Source organism: Nelumbo nucifera, chromosome 7, assembly GCF_055504915.1.
Source record: "Nelumbo nucifera cultivar China Antique chromosome 7, China Antique-T2T, whole genome shotgun sequence".
NCBI classification, from domain to species: Eukaryota; Viridiplantae; Streptophyta; class Magnoliopsida; order Proteales; family Nelumbonaceae; genus Nelumbo; species Nelumbo nucifera.
Window position 1 is genome coordinate 32087969 of NC_142655.1, and position 14185 is coordinate 32102153.

The 14185-nt window shown below is 37.8% G+C and overlaps 1 protein-coding gene across 2 annotated transcripts in view; it reads right to left on the minus strand.

Annotated features, from left to right (window-relative positions):
• ETFQO (electron-transfer flavoprotein:ubiquinone oxidoreductase) overlaps nucleotides 1-14185 on the minus strand; it is a 60245-nt gene that overhangs the window by 10070 nt on the left and 35990 nt on the right. The window contains exons 12-14 of one of the 2 annotated variants that reach the window (XM_010260221.3): nucleotides 11997-12121; nucleotides 10885-10934; nucleotides 10710-10776 (exon numbers count right to left, since the gene is read on the minus strand). In XM_010260221.3, coding sequence (XP_010258523.1) covers nucleotides 10710-10776; nucleotides 10885-10934; nucleotides 11997-12121 — 242 coding nt within the window. Of the gene's footprint in view, nucleotides 1-10654; nucleotides 10777-10884; nucleotides 10935-11996; nucleotides 12122-14185 lie in introns of both variants that reach the window. The other variant, XM_088891001.1, reaches the window with a different exon arrangement.

Consider the following 14185-nt stretch of genomic DNA (forward strand, 5'->3'; position numbering starts at 1 on the left):
ATGATAACATTTATAACCTTTCTGAGTTGGGGAATATCCTAAGAAGACACACCTGATTGCTCGTGGATCCAATTTTCCCTTATTATGGACATGAACAAAGGCAGTGCAGCCAAAAATTCTTGGTGTGAGATTATTTGAGGTTCGAATATCAGTGTAGAATTGAGAAAGGACTTGTATTGGGCTTCGGTTGTCAAGAACTTTAGATGGTAGTCTATTTATGGTGTATGTAGCAATAAGGACAGCTTCCCCCCAATATTGTTTTGGCACCTGGTTTTGAAAGAGAAAGGCTCGGGTGGTTTGCAAAAGATGGCCATTTTCCACTCAACTATCCCATTCTGTTGGGGAGTGTTAACACAAGAGGATTCATGCACAATGCCTTCTTTCTGAAAAAATGGGGACAAATTCTGATTAAAATAATCTGTAGCATTATCAGATCGAAACCTTTTAATTCTCACACCAAACTGAGTTTGGACCATGTTATGAAAGTTGGGAAGAATGGTACCCACATCAGATTTAGACTTAAGAAGAAAGATCCATGTGACCCTAGTGCAATCGTCAATAAAGGTGACAAACCATCTAGAACTAGTAATGTTGGGAATTTGAGAAGGGCCCCATATATCCGAATGAATCAAATAAAAAGGAGTTAAAGATCTTTTATTGCTGATTGGGAAAGAAACCCTTTTGTGCTTAGCAAGTTCACAAACATCACAATGAAAGGTTTCAACATCAATTCCTTTAAACAAGGAAGGAAGCATTGTTTTTAAAATAGGAAATGAAGGATGACTGAAACGGAAGTGATGACGCAAAATTAAATCTTTATTGGAGGTAGATAAGAATGACTCGTGTGTGACATGCATAACAATGTGAGATGGTTTGCTGGTTGCTTCAAGGTAGTAGAGTCCATCCCTTTCCTTAGCAAGTCCAATCTTCTTCCCCGAAACCTGGTCCTGAAATACACAGTAAGAAGGAAAGAACACAACATTGCAGTTCACATCCTGTGTGAGTTTATGTATAGAGATAAGGCTAGTGGATAACTTAGGAACATGAAGCACATTTTTAAGCAATAGGGATGGAGTAATTTGAATATTCCCAATCCCTACCACTATGGTGAAAGAACCATCAGCAACAGAAATTTTTCTATTACTAGGACAGGGTGTATAGGTGAGAAAATGTAGTGAAGAGGGTGTCATGTGGTCAGTAGCTCCAGAATCAAGAATCCATGGAAAAACACTAGCCGAGGCATGTAATCCTAGAGATAAAGACTCACCTGAGAGAGCAAGAGAGGTAGAACCACTTCCTGGTTTCAAGGATTTCAGGAAGCTCCTTAGCCTTTCAATTTCTTCATCATTAAATGGTCCCTGACTTGAGTGTTCTTGCTGCGGGGTTGTGGAGACATTATGGGCCTGTTGAACTCCTTTTGAAACTCCTCAATTTCCCCATTCCTTGCTGGATGTGGGAGGTTTCCCATGAAGTTTCCAGCACCGATCTTTTGTGTGTTTGGGCTTCTTGCAATAGGTGCACCAGAGGCTATCGTTAGAGTCACGGGTAGTTGTGTCACGAGCCAAGTTGTGATTGTTCTCACCCTTTGAACCACTGTAACTTCCTCCCCTTGCCACCATGGCTGAGCCTTCGGGATCTTTAGGCTTAAGCATGATTCCACGGCGGCTTTCCTCAGCTCTAACAAGGGCTACGACTTCATTCAATAGAGGCACTTCTTCTTTGCCAAGAATTTGTATTCGGACCTGATCAAATTCAGCATTCAGTCCGACCTAAAAATCATACACCCTATTTCTTTCAATAAAATTCTTCAAGATCACAGCATCATCAGAGCGCTTTGTCTCAAGAACCCGATAATGATCAAGCTCATGCCATAAATTTTGCAGCAGATTTGCATACTCTGTAACACTTCTGCTCCCTTGTTTGGCCGCCACTGCCTTCACTTTGACCTCATAGACACGAGCAGCGTCATGGGCTTTGGAATAGGTTTGTCGGACATCATTCCAAATAGCCTTTGCAGAGGGAAGAAACATACAAGTATCACTGATCTCGGGTGTCATTGAACTCCACAACCATGACATAATCATGGAGTCCTCTTCGTCCCAAGCATCAAAATTTGGCTCGCCCAACTTTGGCCCTGTTCCAAGAAGGTGACTAATTTTTCCTTTTCCCTTCAAATAGGTACGCACTAGTTGTGACCACTTCAAGTAGTTCTGGCCATTCAGTCTATATGTTGTCTGAATATTCTGCAAATCACCAGTGTGAGGATGAGAATTTGTTGCTCCTTCATTGGTTTGGACGGGAGCACTTGTTGCAGTCATGTCGGACATTGTTAATGGAAGAAAAATAAGGCCAGCAGGAAAGGAGAATAAAGGAGGGAAGAACTGGCTAGAATAAAGGAGAATAAAGGAACACTTCTGGTTATAGATCAACACTGAAGGCCAGAAGATAAAAACACGAAAAACTGGCAATGAAGGCCGAAAAAAATCTCAAGGTTGACAAAACTAGAGCTCTGATACCATGTTTTGGAATGGTAGAATACTGATGTATTTCATTCTATTGCCAATCGGCATATTTATACAGTAAGCTACTGCAATAAATAGAAAGAAAAGAAAATAGAAAGTAGAAAAATTAGAAAGAAAAGAAAATAGAAAGTACAAGAATAGAAAGAAAGAAATAGAAAGAAAAACTTTCTAAATCAATCCTTCCACAATCCTAGGAATATATACAATTCTATTTTTACACAACTACCAAATATAGATCTGCACCAGTAACCCCACGTTTTCCAACACATCCCATCCAAGAACAAAGACCACAAACCCCCCACAAGGAAACCACTCAACCCTATCCAGAACCCACTTGAAGTACCCTTCAAATAAACCACACAAACCGCCTCCTTCCACCACTTTAACTCCAATCCCAACACCCCAAAGGCCAGAGGATTTATAATAGTGAGATCTAGTTCTACAGCCTCTTCATTCTCTCACTTTGGAGCCTCCTTTAGATGCATCATCTCTTCCTTTGCTTCTTCACCCTTTCTTCTACTTGCTCACTGTTGACAGGTGTATTATATGTTTTGTATACAGGTTTAGTACCCGCAGGGATATTTTTGTAATTTTGTAGACCTATTGTGTTGTACGGCCAGTATAGTATAAATACAATGCTTCACTCGACTGAAGCTGTTCAGTTTTGAGGCCTTAACTCTGTAGCCTCTTCTTCTTCTTCTTCTTCTTCTTCTTCTTCTTCCTCCTTCCCTTCTTCTTCTCCTTCTCCTCCTGCTCAACATGGTATCAGAGCAGGACTGTTCAGGCCTGGAAAACAACCAGCTGAGGTCTCTCTCCACTGCTGCGTAGAAGCTATAGTCCTGATGCTCGAAGACAAGGAGAGGAAGCATTCTCTAGTGCTGCGGATTGTCTCCACTGTCGAGTTGGGTTCTGCTACATGAAAGCTGACTGTTCATCTTCCTGGCGCAGAAAAAAGGGTTCTGCTACTGACTATTCAACTTCCAGCCTTAGGTGCTGGTAGCTGGTGTTGCTCGGCTAAGAAGTCTATGGAAATCCATCCCAGATGTACGAAGGAAGGTTCTGACCTGAAGAGAAGTTCGAATCCATGACTGTTCTACCTATTCACAGTTCGGGTGACATAGGTACTGAAACTTTTTTCCTGTTTATGGCTCTCTTCTTGCATGACTGTTAATGTCCCAAAATCTGTGTAGGGACTGTTCCCCTTCCTCCGATTGTGTGTTGCTCTATTCAACTCTCCAAGGGACTGTTGTTGAACCCTAGACCCTAAGTGACTGTTCAGCTGCCCTGGAAAGTGGATATCAGCCGATTAGGTGTGGTGCACCACCACTTGTATTGCTGTTTCTACTGAGTTTTTTTTTTCTCTCTTGGTTGAGAAGCTGTATTGAAGTTGTAAAACTGTAGATCATTCAGACCTGGTTACACTGCAAGAGCAGTTCATATATTGTTCTGTGGACTCCTACACAGTGAGGTCATACATCCTAGTACTGCAGCCGCAGTGTTTGTGCTTGGTTCTCTGTGAAACCGAAAATCAGCAAGTGTATTGTTGTGGACTGTAGCAGCTCTGTAAGGCAGTGTGCTGTTGTTCTTGTGTATCTCTAAACCTAGAATCATGAATACTGAAAATTCAGCTACATCCAGGATCTCCACAATGCTGAATGGAACGAGTGGGAACAATGACCTATCCTTCCCCATGGCTGTTGTTCCTCTTGATGGGTTAAACTACCTAGAGTGGTCAAGGGGGATCAAGCTATACATAACTGCAAGGGGAAAAATAGGCTACATAAATGGAAGAATCAAAGAACCACCTTCTGGAAATGCAGAACATGAGAGATGGGATTAAGAGAACGGTATGATTATGTCTTGGCTTTTGATCTCCATGTGATGAAGATGCAAAATTGGATAAGAAACTTGTCTCACAGCAAAGAGTGTTGGCTTTTTTACATGGTCTCAATCCTATCTATGAATCCATCAGAGTACAAATTCTAAGTTCTAAGGATCTTCCTTCAATTCAGGAGGTCTATGCTCTTGTCCAGTCTGAAGAGAGCAGAAGAAACTTGATGAACAACACCGGAGGGGATGCAATTGTGTTGGCGGCAAAGGGGGATTCCTCTACTAGTGGTGGACCTTCTTTCAAGAGGGGATCTCCAGAAGAAAGCAGAAGATAAGGAAAAATTGTGGTGCACCAATTGTCAAAAGCCCCGGCACACCAAAGATATTTGTTGGGATCTCCATGGGAAACCAAAGTGGGCTCAGGATTTACCTAAGAAGCAAGGCTCAGATGTAAGTAGAAGACCCGGGCAACAAGGTACCAAGAAACACCACATGGCCAATATGGTTACTCGGGAGAATCAGCCCTCCACTTCTACTGTGACTCAAACACCACATGGCCAACATAGCTACTCTGGATCTGACCCAAGGGAGGATATTGTAAACTCCTTCCGTGACCATTTGGAGCTTTATGGTAGTGCAATTCGCCAGTTGGATGCTCCTCCCACCACCTCTTTTGCATCCACATCAGGTAATCCTACCACAACTTTCCATGTTGCTTCTCACGACCTTGACTCTCCATGGATCATTGATTCTGGAGCGTCAAAACACATGACTAGTATGTCCTCTTATTTTCAAACTTATCATCCCCTTTCCGGAAGAGATAAAGTGAGATTAGCTGATGGATCATTCACCTCCATAGCTGGTCAAGGAACTCTCTCTCTTCCTCTCGGCCTTACTCTTTCTAATGTTCTTCATGTTCCAAAATTCCCTATGAATTTGTTTTCAGTCACTAGTGTTACAAATTCCTTAAACTGTTCTGTGACTTTTTTCCCTTCTCATTGTGTGATCCAGGATCTGGCCTCGAGGAGGATGATTGGTAGGGGATGTATGGTTGATGGACTCTATATGCTGGAGAATACGGCTGGCCTTCATGTTATAGAGTCTATGAGTCAATTCAGAAAGAGTAAAATGTATTTGTGGCATTGTCGTCTGGGTCATTTGTCTTTTGAGTCCTTAAAAGTTGTCTTCCCAGAACTGTGCAAGTCTGTGTCTGTTTCTAATTTTTCTTGTCAAACGTGTCAGTTAAGCAAGCATTGTAGAACTCAATTCCCTCAAAGAAATAGTAAATCTGAGTTTCCTTTTCACATTGTGCATTCTGATGTGTGGGGCCTTGTTACTTTACCTTCTAAGAGTGGCTACAAGTACTTCATTACCTTCATTGACGATTATTCCAGATACACTTATATCCAATGCGGACCCGTGAGGAAGTACCAAAAATTATCCAAGATTTTTAGTGGATGGTCTTCACCCAATTTTAGACCGAAATCCAAATATTTCAATCAGACAATGCAAAAGAATTCTTTCATAGTGACCTCACGGAGTTCTTTGCTTCACATGGCTCACTTCACCGGAGCTCTTGTGCCCGCACACCACAACAAAATGGTGTGGCTAAACGGAAGAACTGACACCTTCTTGAAGTGGCACGGGGTTTACTACTCCACATGAATGTTCCCAAACGTTTTTGGCTTGAGGCAGTCCTTTGTTCTATATACCTCATTAACCGAATGCCCTCTCGTTGGTTAGAGTACAAAGCCCCACATCAGCTTCTCTTCCCTAAAGCCCCTCTTCTTTCTATTCCTCCTCGTGTTTTTGGTTGTCGGTGTTTTGTCCAAAACCTATCTCCCACCCGAGGGAAATTGGACTCTCGTGCTATCCCGTGCATATTTCTTGGCTACTCATTCTCTCAGAAAGGGTATCGTTGCTTTGATCCTGTTTCTCGGAAATTCTATGTCTCCATGGATGTTACCTTCTTTGAAGATGAGCCCTTCTTTCCTGTTTCTCCTCAGGGAGAGTGTAGGAATGAGGAGAAACTGGTTCAGCTTCCTCCTCTTCCTACTCCTTCTCCTTCTCCCCCTTCTCCTTCCGATCCTCCTCCTTTCCGTGTTTTTTCTCGTCGTCGTAAAGGCCAACCAGATTCAAGAGCTGTGGAGAATCCAGAAGCCGTACTTCAAATGCCATCAAATTCCTTGGGGGAAGATCATACTCACTCAGGTAACTTGACTCCCAACCTCCCTGTTGCTAATGATCTTGACCTTCCCATTGCCCACAGGAAAGGTGTTAGGTCGTGCACCACTAAACACCCCATTTTCAACTTTGTTTCCTATGAGAATATCTCACCTTCATTTTGTGCCTTCCTTACCTCCATTGACAGTATCCCTATTCCCAAGAATGTGGTAGAGGCTCTCTCAGTACCAGAATGGACAAATGCCATGAAGGAAGAAATTGATGCTCTTCATAAGAATGGCACGTGGGAGCTTGTTGATCTCCCTAAGGGAAAAGATCCAGTTGGATGTAAATGGGTGTTCACTGTTAAGCATGGGGCTGATGGAGCCGTGGAGAGGTATAAAGCTCGTTTAGTGGCAAAGGGTTTTACTCAAGTATATGGGGTTGATTATGCAGAAACCTTTGCCCTTGTAGCCAAAATGAACTCTATTAGAGTCCTTTTTTCTCTTGCTGCCAATCTGAATTGGGATCTACATCAGCTCGACATCAAGAATGCCTTCTTGAATGGTGACCTTGAAGAGGAAGTTTATATGGTTCAACCCCCCGGTTTTTTTGCTCAAGGAAGTGAACAAAAGGTATGCAAGTTTAAGAAGTCTTTATATGGGCTGAAGCAATCACCAAGAGCTTGGTTCAGCAGATTTCATATTGCAGTTCAACAGAGGGGATACAAGCAATGTCAGTCAGATCACACACTGTTTGTAAAAAGAGTAGAAGGTAAAATGGCTGCCCTAATAGTATATGTGGATGACATAATTGTTACTGGCGACTGGAAGGATGAAATTCAAAGTTTGAAGGGCTTCCTTGCCACTCAGTTCGAAGTGAAAGATCTAGGACCCGCCAAATACTTCCTTGGAATTGAGGTTGCCCGATCAAAAAAGGGTATCTTCATCTCCCAAAAGAAATATGTCCTAGATTTGCTTAAGGACATTGGAAAGATTGGGGTTAAACTAACTGACTCTCCTATTGACCCCAACCATAAGTTAAGTGACAACCAAGGTGAACCTCTTAAGGATGTGAAGCAATTTCAGAGGCTGGTAGGGAGATTGCTGTACCTCTGTATGACTCGTCCAGACATAGCATATGCTGTTGGTGTCCTCAGCCAGTTCATGCATGCACCTAGGTCCACTCATTTTGAAGTAGTAGAGAGAATAATGCGGTATCTTAAGAAGTTCCTGGGTGCTGGCTTATTATTCCAGAAACATGGGCATTTGAGAGTTGAAATTTACACAGATGCGGATTGGGCTGGATCTCAATGTGACAGAAGGTCTACTAGTGGAGTAAGAAGCAAACCGTGGTTGCTAGATCCAGTGCTGAAGCTGAGTACCATGCAATGGCACACGGAGTTGCCGAATGTATGTGGATAAGGAATCTATTGGGAGAGTGGGGTTTTCCAGTTGATAAACCCATAACTCTACTCTGTGACAACAAGGCAGCTATAAGTATTGCTGCCAATCCGGTACTATATGACAGAACAAAGCACATTGAGGTTGACAAGCACTTTATCAGAGAGAAAATCATCACAGGCGAAGTATGCACTCCATACATCAGCTCTGAAGACCAACTAACAGACATCTTCACAAAAGGGCTAAGCCATTTCAGACATCAAGGTCTCTGTGACAAGTTGGGCATGATTGATATCTATGCCCCAACTTGAGGGGGAGTGTTGACAGGTGTATTATATGTTCTGTATACAGGTTTAGTACCCACAGGGGTATTTTTGTAATTTTGTAGACCTATTGTGTTGTACGGCCAGTATAGTATAAATACAATGCTTTACTCGACTGAAGCTGTTCAGTTTTGAGGCCTTAACTCTGTAGCCTCTTCTTCTTCTTCTTCTTCTTCTTCTTCCCTTCTTCTCCTTCTCCTCTCGCTCAACACTCACTGTGTCTTCCAATTCTACCAATTCAATTACTCCAGAGGGAGTCATTTTTTACCGCTAGAACATCAATCAATTGATTTTTTCCTTATTGTAAATTATCCAATCTTGCTTGTCCATGCTACCTGTTATAGTATTCTTGGCCTTTGTAACCACTCCTCCCCCAAGAAAAATGCTATAAATGTTCAATTCAGAATCACTCTTCAATCGATGATTCCTAACTGTTCTCTCATTTCAACTCCTCTATAATTGTCAAGTGCACATCTCCTCTCAATAATACCCAAAAATTTGGAATCTATAGAGAGAATCATATAAATTAAAGGACTAAATCCAAAAGAAGACATATAGAATTAGCGTGAGATTATTGAATACCTTTTTCCTATAGGCAAACATCTCACTAGCAGTTTGGAAACCTCTCATTGGTAATAGCAACATCGGTTTCAATCGAACCAAGAAGCCACAACACAACTCTAGCATTATCGATCTTCCATTCCTTCAGATTCTTAGAATCAGATTCACCTAGTTTCTTTCCCGTACTATCTACATATCCCCAGAGTTTCTTTCTTTCAACAAGGAATTGGAAATGAATTTCTAGAGCGCATAGTTAGTTCCATGAAAATTAACCAACAGTATTTCTCCCGTTTCAAAGGCCATTTCAGCAAGTTATAACCAATCAAAGATAGTTGAGCAAATCAACAAGGGTTTCAGTAAACCACTACACAACAGAATATATTCCTTCCAAAGAATCTTCCAATAACCAGAAACAAGAGGTAGGGGCACTCACAGTTCAGTTAACCGAACCGTGGGTTAATTTTTGAAACCGAACTAGGGTTACTGGTTTTTGGTAACCGAAGCCGATCGGTTAACCGGTTGATCGGTTTGGTTAACCGTCGGTTCGGTTTGTCGGTTTTTTATTATTTACAATATTTATTATAGAAAATATATAAGTATATAATAAAATACTATAAATATATATAATGCATATTTATTAATTTACAATGTATAGAAAATATAAAAATATATATATATATATATACTATATATAAATATACATAAAATATATATAAATATATGTATACCAATTGCTTCGGTTAACCACCGGTTTTCTATTTTGGTTAACCAAAGCCGAACCGGTACCTTTGGTTTTTTTTAAATACTGAACTGAAACCGAACCGACCGGTTTGTTTAACTGAATTTTCGGTTCGGTTTTGGTCAATTCGGTTTTTCGTTTTTTTTTTTTGCTCACACCTAACAAGAGGTACCAATCCAAAAAAGGTAAGTTGCAGGCTTTCCAACTTGAAGAGAGGGATCAAAACCCTTCAAAATCCAGATTGACAAATAGAAAGAGTAGGCTAGGGCAAGACAAGATATCAAGCCCCAACCTAATCGGATCATCTAATAGAGAGGAAAAAGAGAACTCCAATCTGAAAAGTAATTTTCCAGAGAAATATACGAGTACTTGTGCTGATCAATACAGCCTCCTGAAGGTTCCCAAAGGACTGCAAAGTAGACGATCTGAAGGTCCTGGAATATCCCTTTTAAAATCCAAGATTTGGTCTTTAATCAAAAATGGGTTTGAGAAACCTGCTCCGATACCATGAAAACACAGTATGAATAGAGCAATAGAACAGTTTGAGTAGGGTGTACTAGGGGTGCTCAACAAAAGCCAAAAAAACCGAAAAGCTGAACAGAACTGAGGAAACTAAACCGAAAAATCTGGTTAACAGAACCGATCGGTATATATTATATTATATTATCTATTAACATAAATTTATATGCACTATATATAAATACATATGCATATATATTATATTTATAATTATCTACTTATAATATACAGTATATTTACAATAAATTATATATTATATATTATTCGTAATATATATTGTAAATATAAAAATCGAGAAACTGAAGAACCGAACCAATCAACCGGTTAACCAATTGGTTTTGGTTTGGTTTCGGTTTACGGTTTTTCAAAAATGGTGGTACTGGTTTGGTTTCAAAAAAAAAAGGGTCGATGGTTTGGTTAACCAAACCATGATCACCCCTAGGGTGTGCTTAATGTCACACACCCAAAAGGAAACTTTGTATACTAATGATATAAAAGAATGAAAAAGGACCATTATGCCCTTCTCTTACAAGAATAAAAGAGATGTACAGAAAAAATGATATTGTGTATAAGATACATCATGCAAAAGTACACCTGATCCCCACAATAAGCATCAGCCCATGTAAGCCCATCGAATCTCTACACTTACATCAGTTGCTTCATGATCAGGTTTCCCATGCTTTAATGTCAATGGAGACCTTCCTTTCAGAATGTAGCTGACAACAAGAAAAGAACCACCAAGTGTGGATCCATCAGAGATAAGCATCGAATACAAAAGATAGAAAGTTCTTGAAGAATGGAAACTTGATGTAGTGATATCTTACTGTTCCAATGCAGATAAAGCCAAACCTGGGATCATCCCATACTCAAATGCCTACAAAAATAGAACCACTAAAAGTTGAATGTAAAGACTGAAAAGAAAAAGACTGATAAATTGCATCTCACAATGCTCTGCATCATAGAATTTTTGCATTTCTCAAAGATCAACCACCAATAAGTGGGCTGGTATGCTGCCACATAAAAATAAAAAATGATGGATGATCCTGATTCTGACCATCCTACAAATCAAGAAATTCAATAACAAAATGTCTCCTTTTCTTTCTTTCTCCTTTGTTTTTTGAACTCCCAAAAGGAACATTAAGTATAAAACGATGAGAACCATGTAGTCGCTCAAGTGTAGCCAATTGAAAGACAGAAGTGACTACAAAAATGGACAATAATTCAAATGTTTCAAGATAACAAAATGATTTCTTGATGATGCAGAACCCCACAATATATTACATTTTTATTGATATAGGCCCTCTAGAAAACTTCTGCCATATGTAACCATAGAAAATTCTTTATACAATTTTTCCTACAGGATGAACCTAACCATCAAAATTGAATCATTGTGAAAGACCAAAAACAGCGAGTATATAACATGTAAAAAAAGAAATTTTACCTATCATCTTGAAAATTATGTGATCACGCAAACTCAATCTAAAAAAAAAATCCCTAAAAATGGCCTACTCTATATATCAATTTTCTGTTCATTTTTTCTTTTTATAGAAAGTAAAAACTTTTAATAAGAAAGAAAGGAATGTAATATAGTAGTAGTTTCATCATAAACATCATATTTATAACTTGTATAACAAACTTTTGTATGTATCTGAGTTTGTCTTGTAAGTACTCCCAATGCATCTTAATGAGATATACAAAACATATTCTAATATGCACAGACAAATATAACCAACATAACTGAATCTTTTAAATGATGCAATATTCATACAGAATTTGATAATCACAGAATTTGGATTATCTAATTATACATCCTTCCATGTACATCTTCTATCATTTTGATTAATATAATATGATTTTGTTAACATAAAAAAGGCATAAAATCAAAGAGAAAAAGAATAGTTGGGATTAGTTGATTATATCTTTTCAAAATACTAACCGGACGGTAATTCCGTGCTCTATAGAGTTCCTCCCATACCCATGACTTCTTTAAATTGTCCCAATATGCTTCCATACTAGAACCTTCTTGAAGTGTATGGAATACAGCTTCTGCTGCTAGCATTCCTACGTCAAGTAATGTTTGATATGACATACAACCAAGGTTATAAAACCACAGATCACAACTCAATAAGCCCCATTTTTTACTGATTCAGAGAATTGTGGCTAAACAATGATACCAGAGAAATGACATGAATTGATAATAATCAATGTAAGAAGAAGGTTCCACTAAAAAGGGACAATAGATATATGATGGCACACAAAAAAAATCATAATATGAAATGTTTGCAAAGTTTGCAATTTTGATATCAATGGATGTTTTTCCATGCAGAGATGGAGGAATTTCAGTGATATTTCACTACTTTAGCTTTATATATAATCTCAGGAAATCAGGGAATTACCAAAAACATAGAATTTGTTAATAAAAGGTATAGTTGCATATTTAAATTAAGATAACATAGCGAACAACTGTATATAAGTGTTACAAAAGCGTTGTCTAGTCATCAACTAGTTGACTAACTAGTCAGTTGAAGGCCAAGCCAAGCGCATCACTAACTAGTTGGTTGATACTCATAATGTGGTATCCTAGGACAATAAGCATCAAATGGGTCAACTAGTATAAGTGACTAGTCAGACAGGTCAGCTACAGTCATTTTAGAGCTTTTTTTTGCATCTCTAATTATATGAAACAATATAGAATATGATTGCCTTTTGTTTATATTCATGCTGTTGATTTAAGTATTTATGATGGAACTTGATCAGACGTTATATAAAATAGAAATAAAGGCACAAAATAAGAGAATATAGTGGAGGAATTCTTTTAAGTTTTCTTCCAATCAGTGGTGTGTTGATATGGAGTTGCTATAAGAAAAGGGCACATCAAATAATCAAAGTTGCTCTCTTTCCTTGGAAATTTTTTCCTATGTAAAAAACAATGACTAAACTAAATATTTACATCATCCTTTTCTTGCATGAATGTAGTTTATGTTAACTAACTTATGAGATTGCACGATATCTTAAATTTAGAACATATCTTTTTTTATTGATGGCTAATTATCTACTAGAGAGGCTAAACAACTAGTCATCACTTCACCACATTGATAACATTGCTGCGTATATCAAATCAGAGAACATTAAAAGACTTGAATAGGCATCTCTATCTATCTCCTTTTAGGTGTTGTTTTGTTGGTCTAAAGTTTGACGTCTGAAAAGCTAAAAAGCTCTAAAAGAAAGTACTTTGAAAATTGGTGCCTTTTGTTTTATCAAATATCTGAATGCAGAGAATATTGTTTAGAAATATGAATGCTGAATTTAAAAGTGGTTACTTTACCATTTTCCCCCCATAGTTCATTATGAGAATGGATGTTTCCGTTATTGATAATTAACATTATTAATAACAAAATAATAATATAATTAATAAAATATAGATAACATAATAACATAATTATAAAATATTAATAACATTCATAAAATTAAGAACATAATAAAATACTATTAAAATATTAAAACAATAATATTTTTATATTATTTTAAATATTAGTTTTAATTAAAATATTATTTTAATATGATTTAAAAATACAATAATGTTAATATCATTGTATTTTAACATTATGTTATTAGAATATTATTATAGTAATAATATTAAAATAATATTTTAGTATTTTATTTATAAAATTTTAATAATGTATAGTAAGAGTGTGTTACTAATAAAAAATAATGAATAAATTGCACGAAGGGCATTTTGGGGACAAAAAGTAAAAATGTTGTCAAGTCTAATGTCTGAAGTCTAAAAATAAGAGTAAGAGGTATTAAAAGAATAGTTTGGTCTAAAAAATTTTGCTTTTAGGACATCGGAGGTTGAAAACAAACCAAAAGAACAAGACCTTAGTCTTTTAGTCATCTTCTCTTCTATATGTATCATTCCCATTTTGATTCCTATTACTTGTTATTTGTTACTATACATATGCATACAATTTTAATCTTAAATGTATAATTTATCATTGAAATTCAAAATATCACCAATATATCAGCAATGTATAAGATATATAAGGGAGAAAAGATTCTTGAAATATTTCATTCCACTCCCTAGTGAAAAGGGAAAATTTCAGGTACATTTTGCCAAATCTTGCC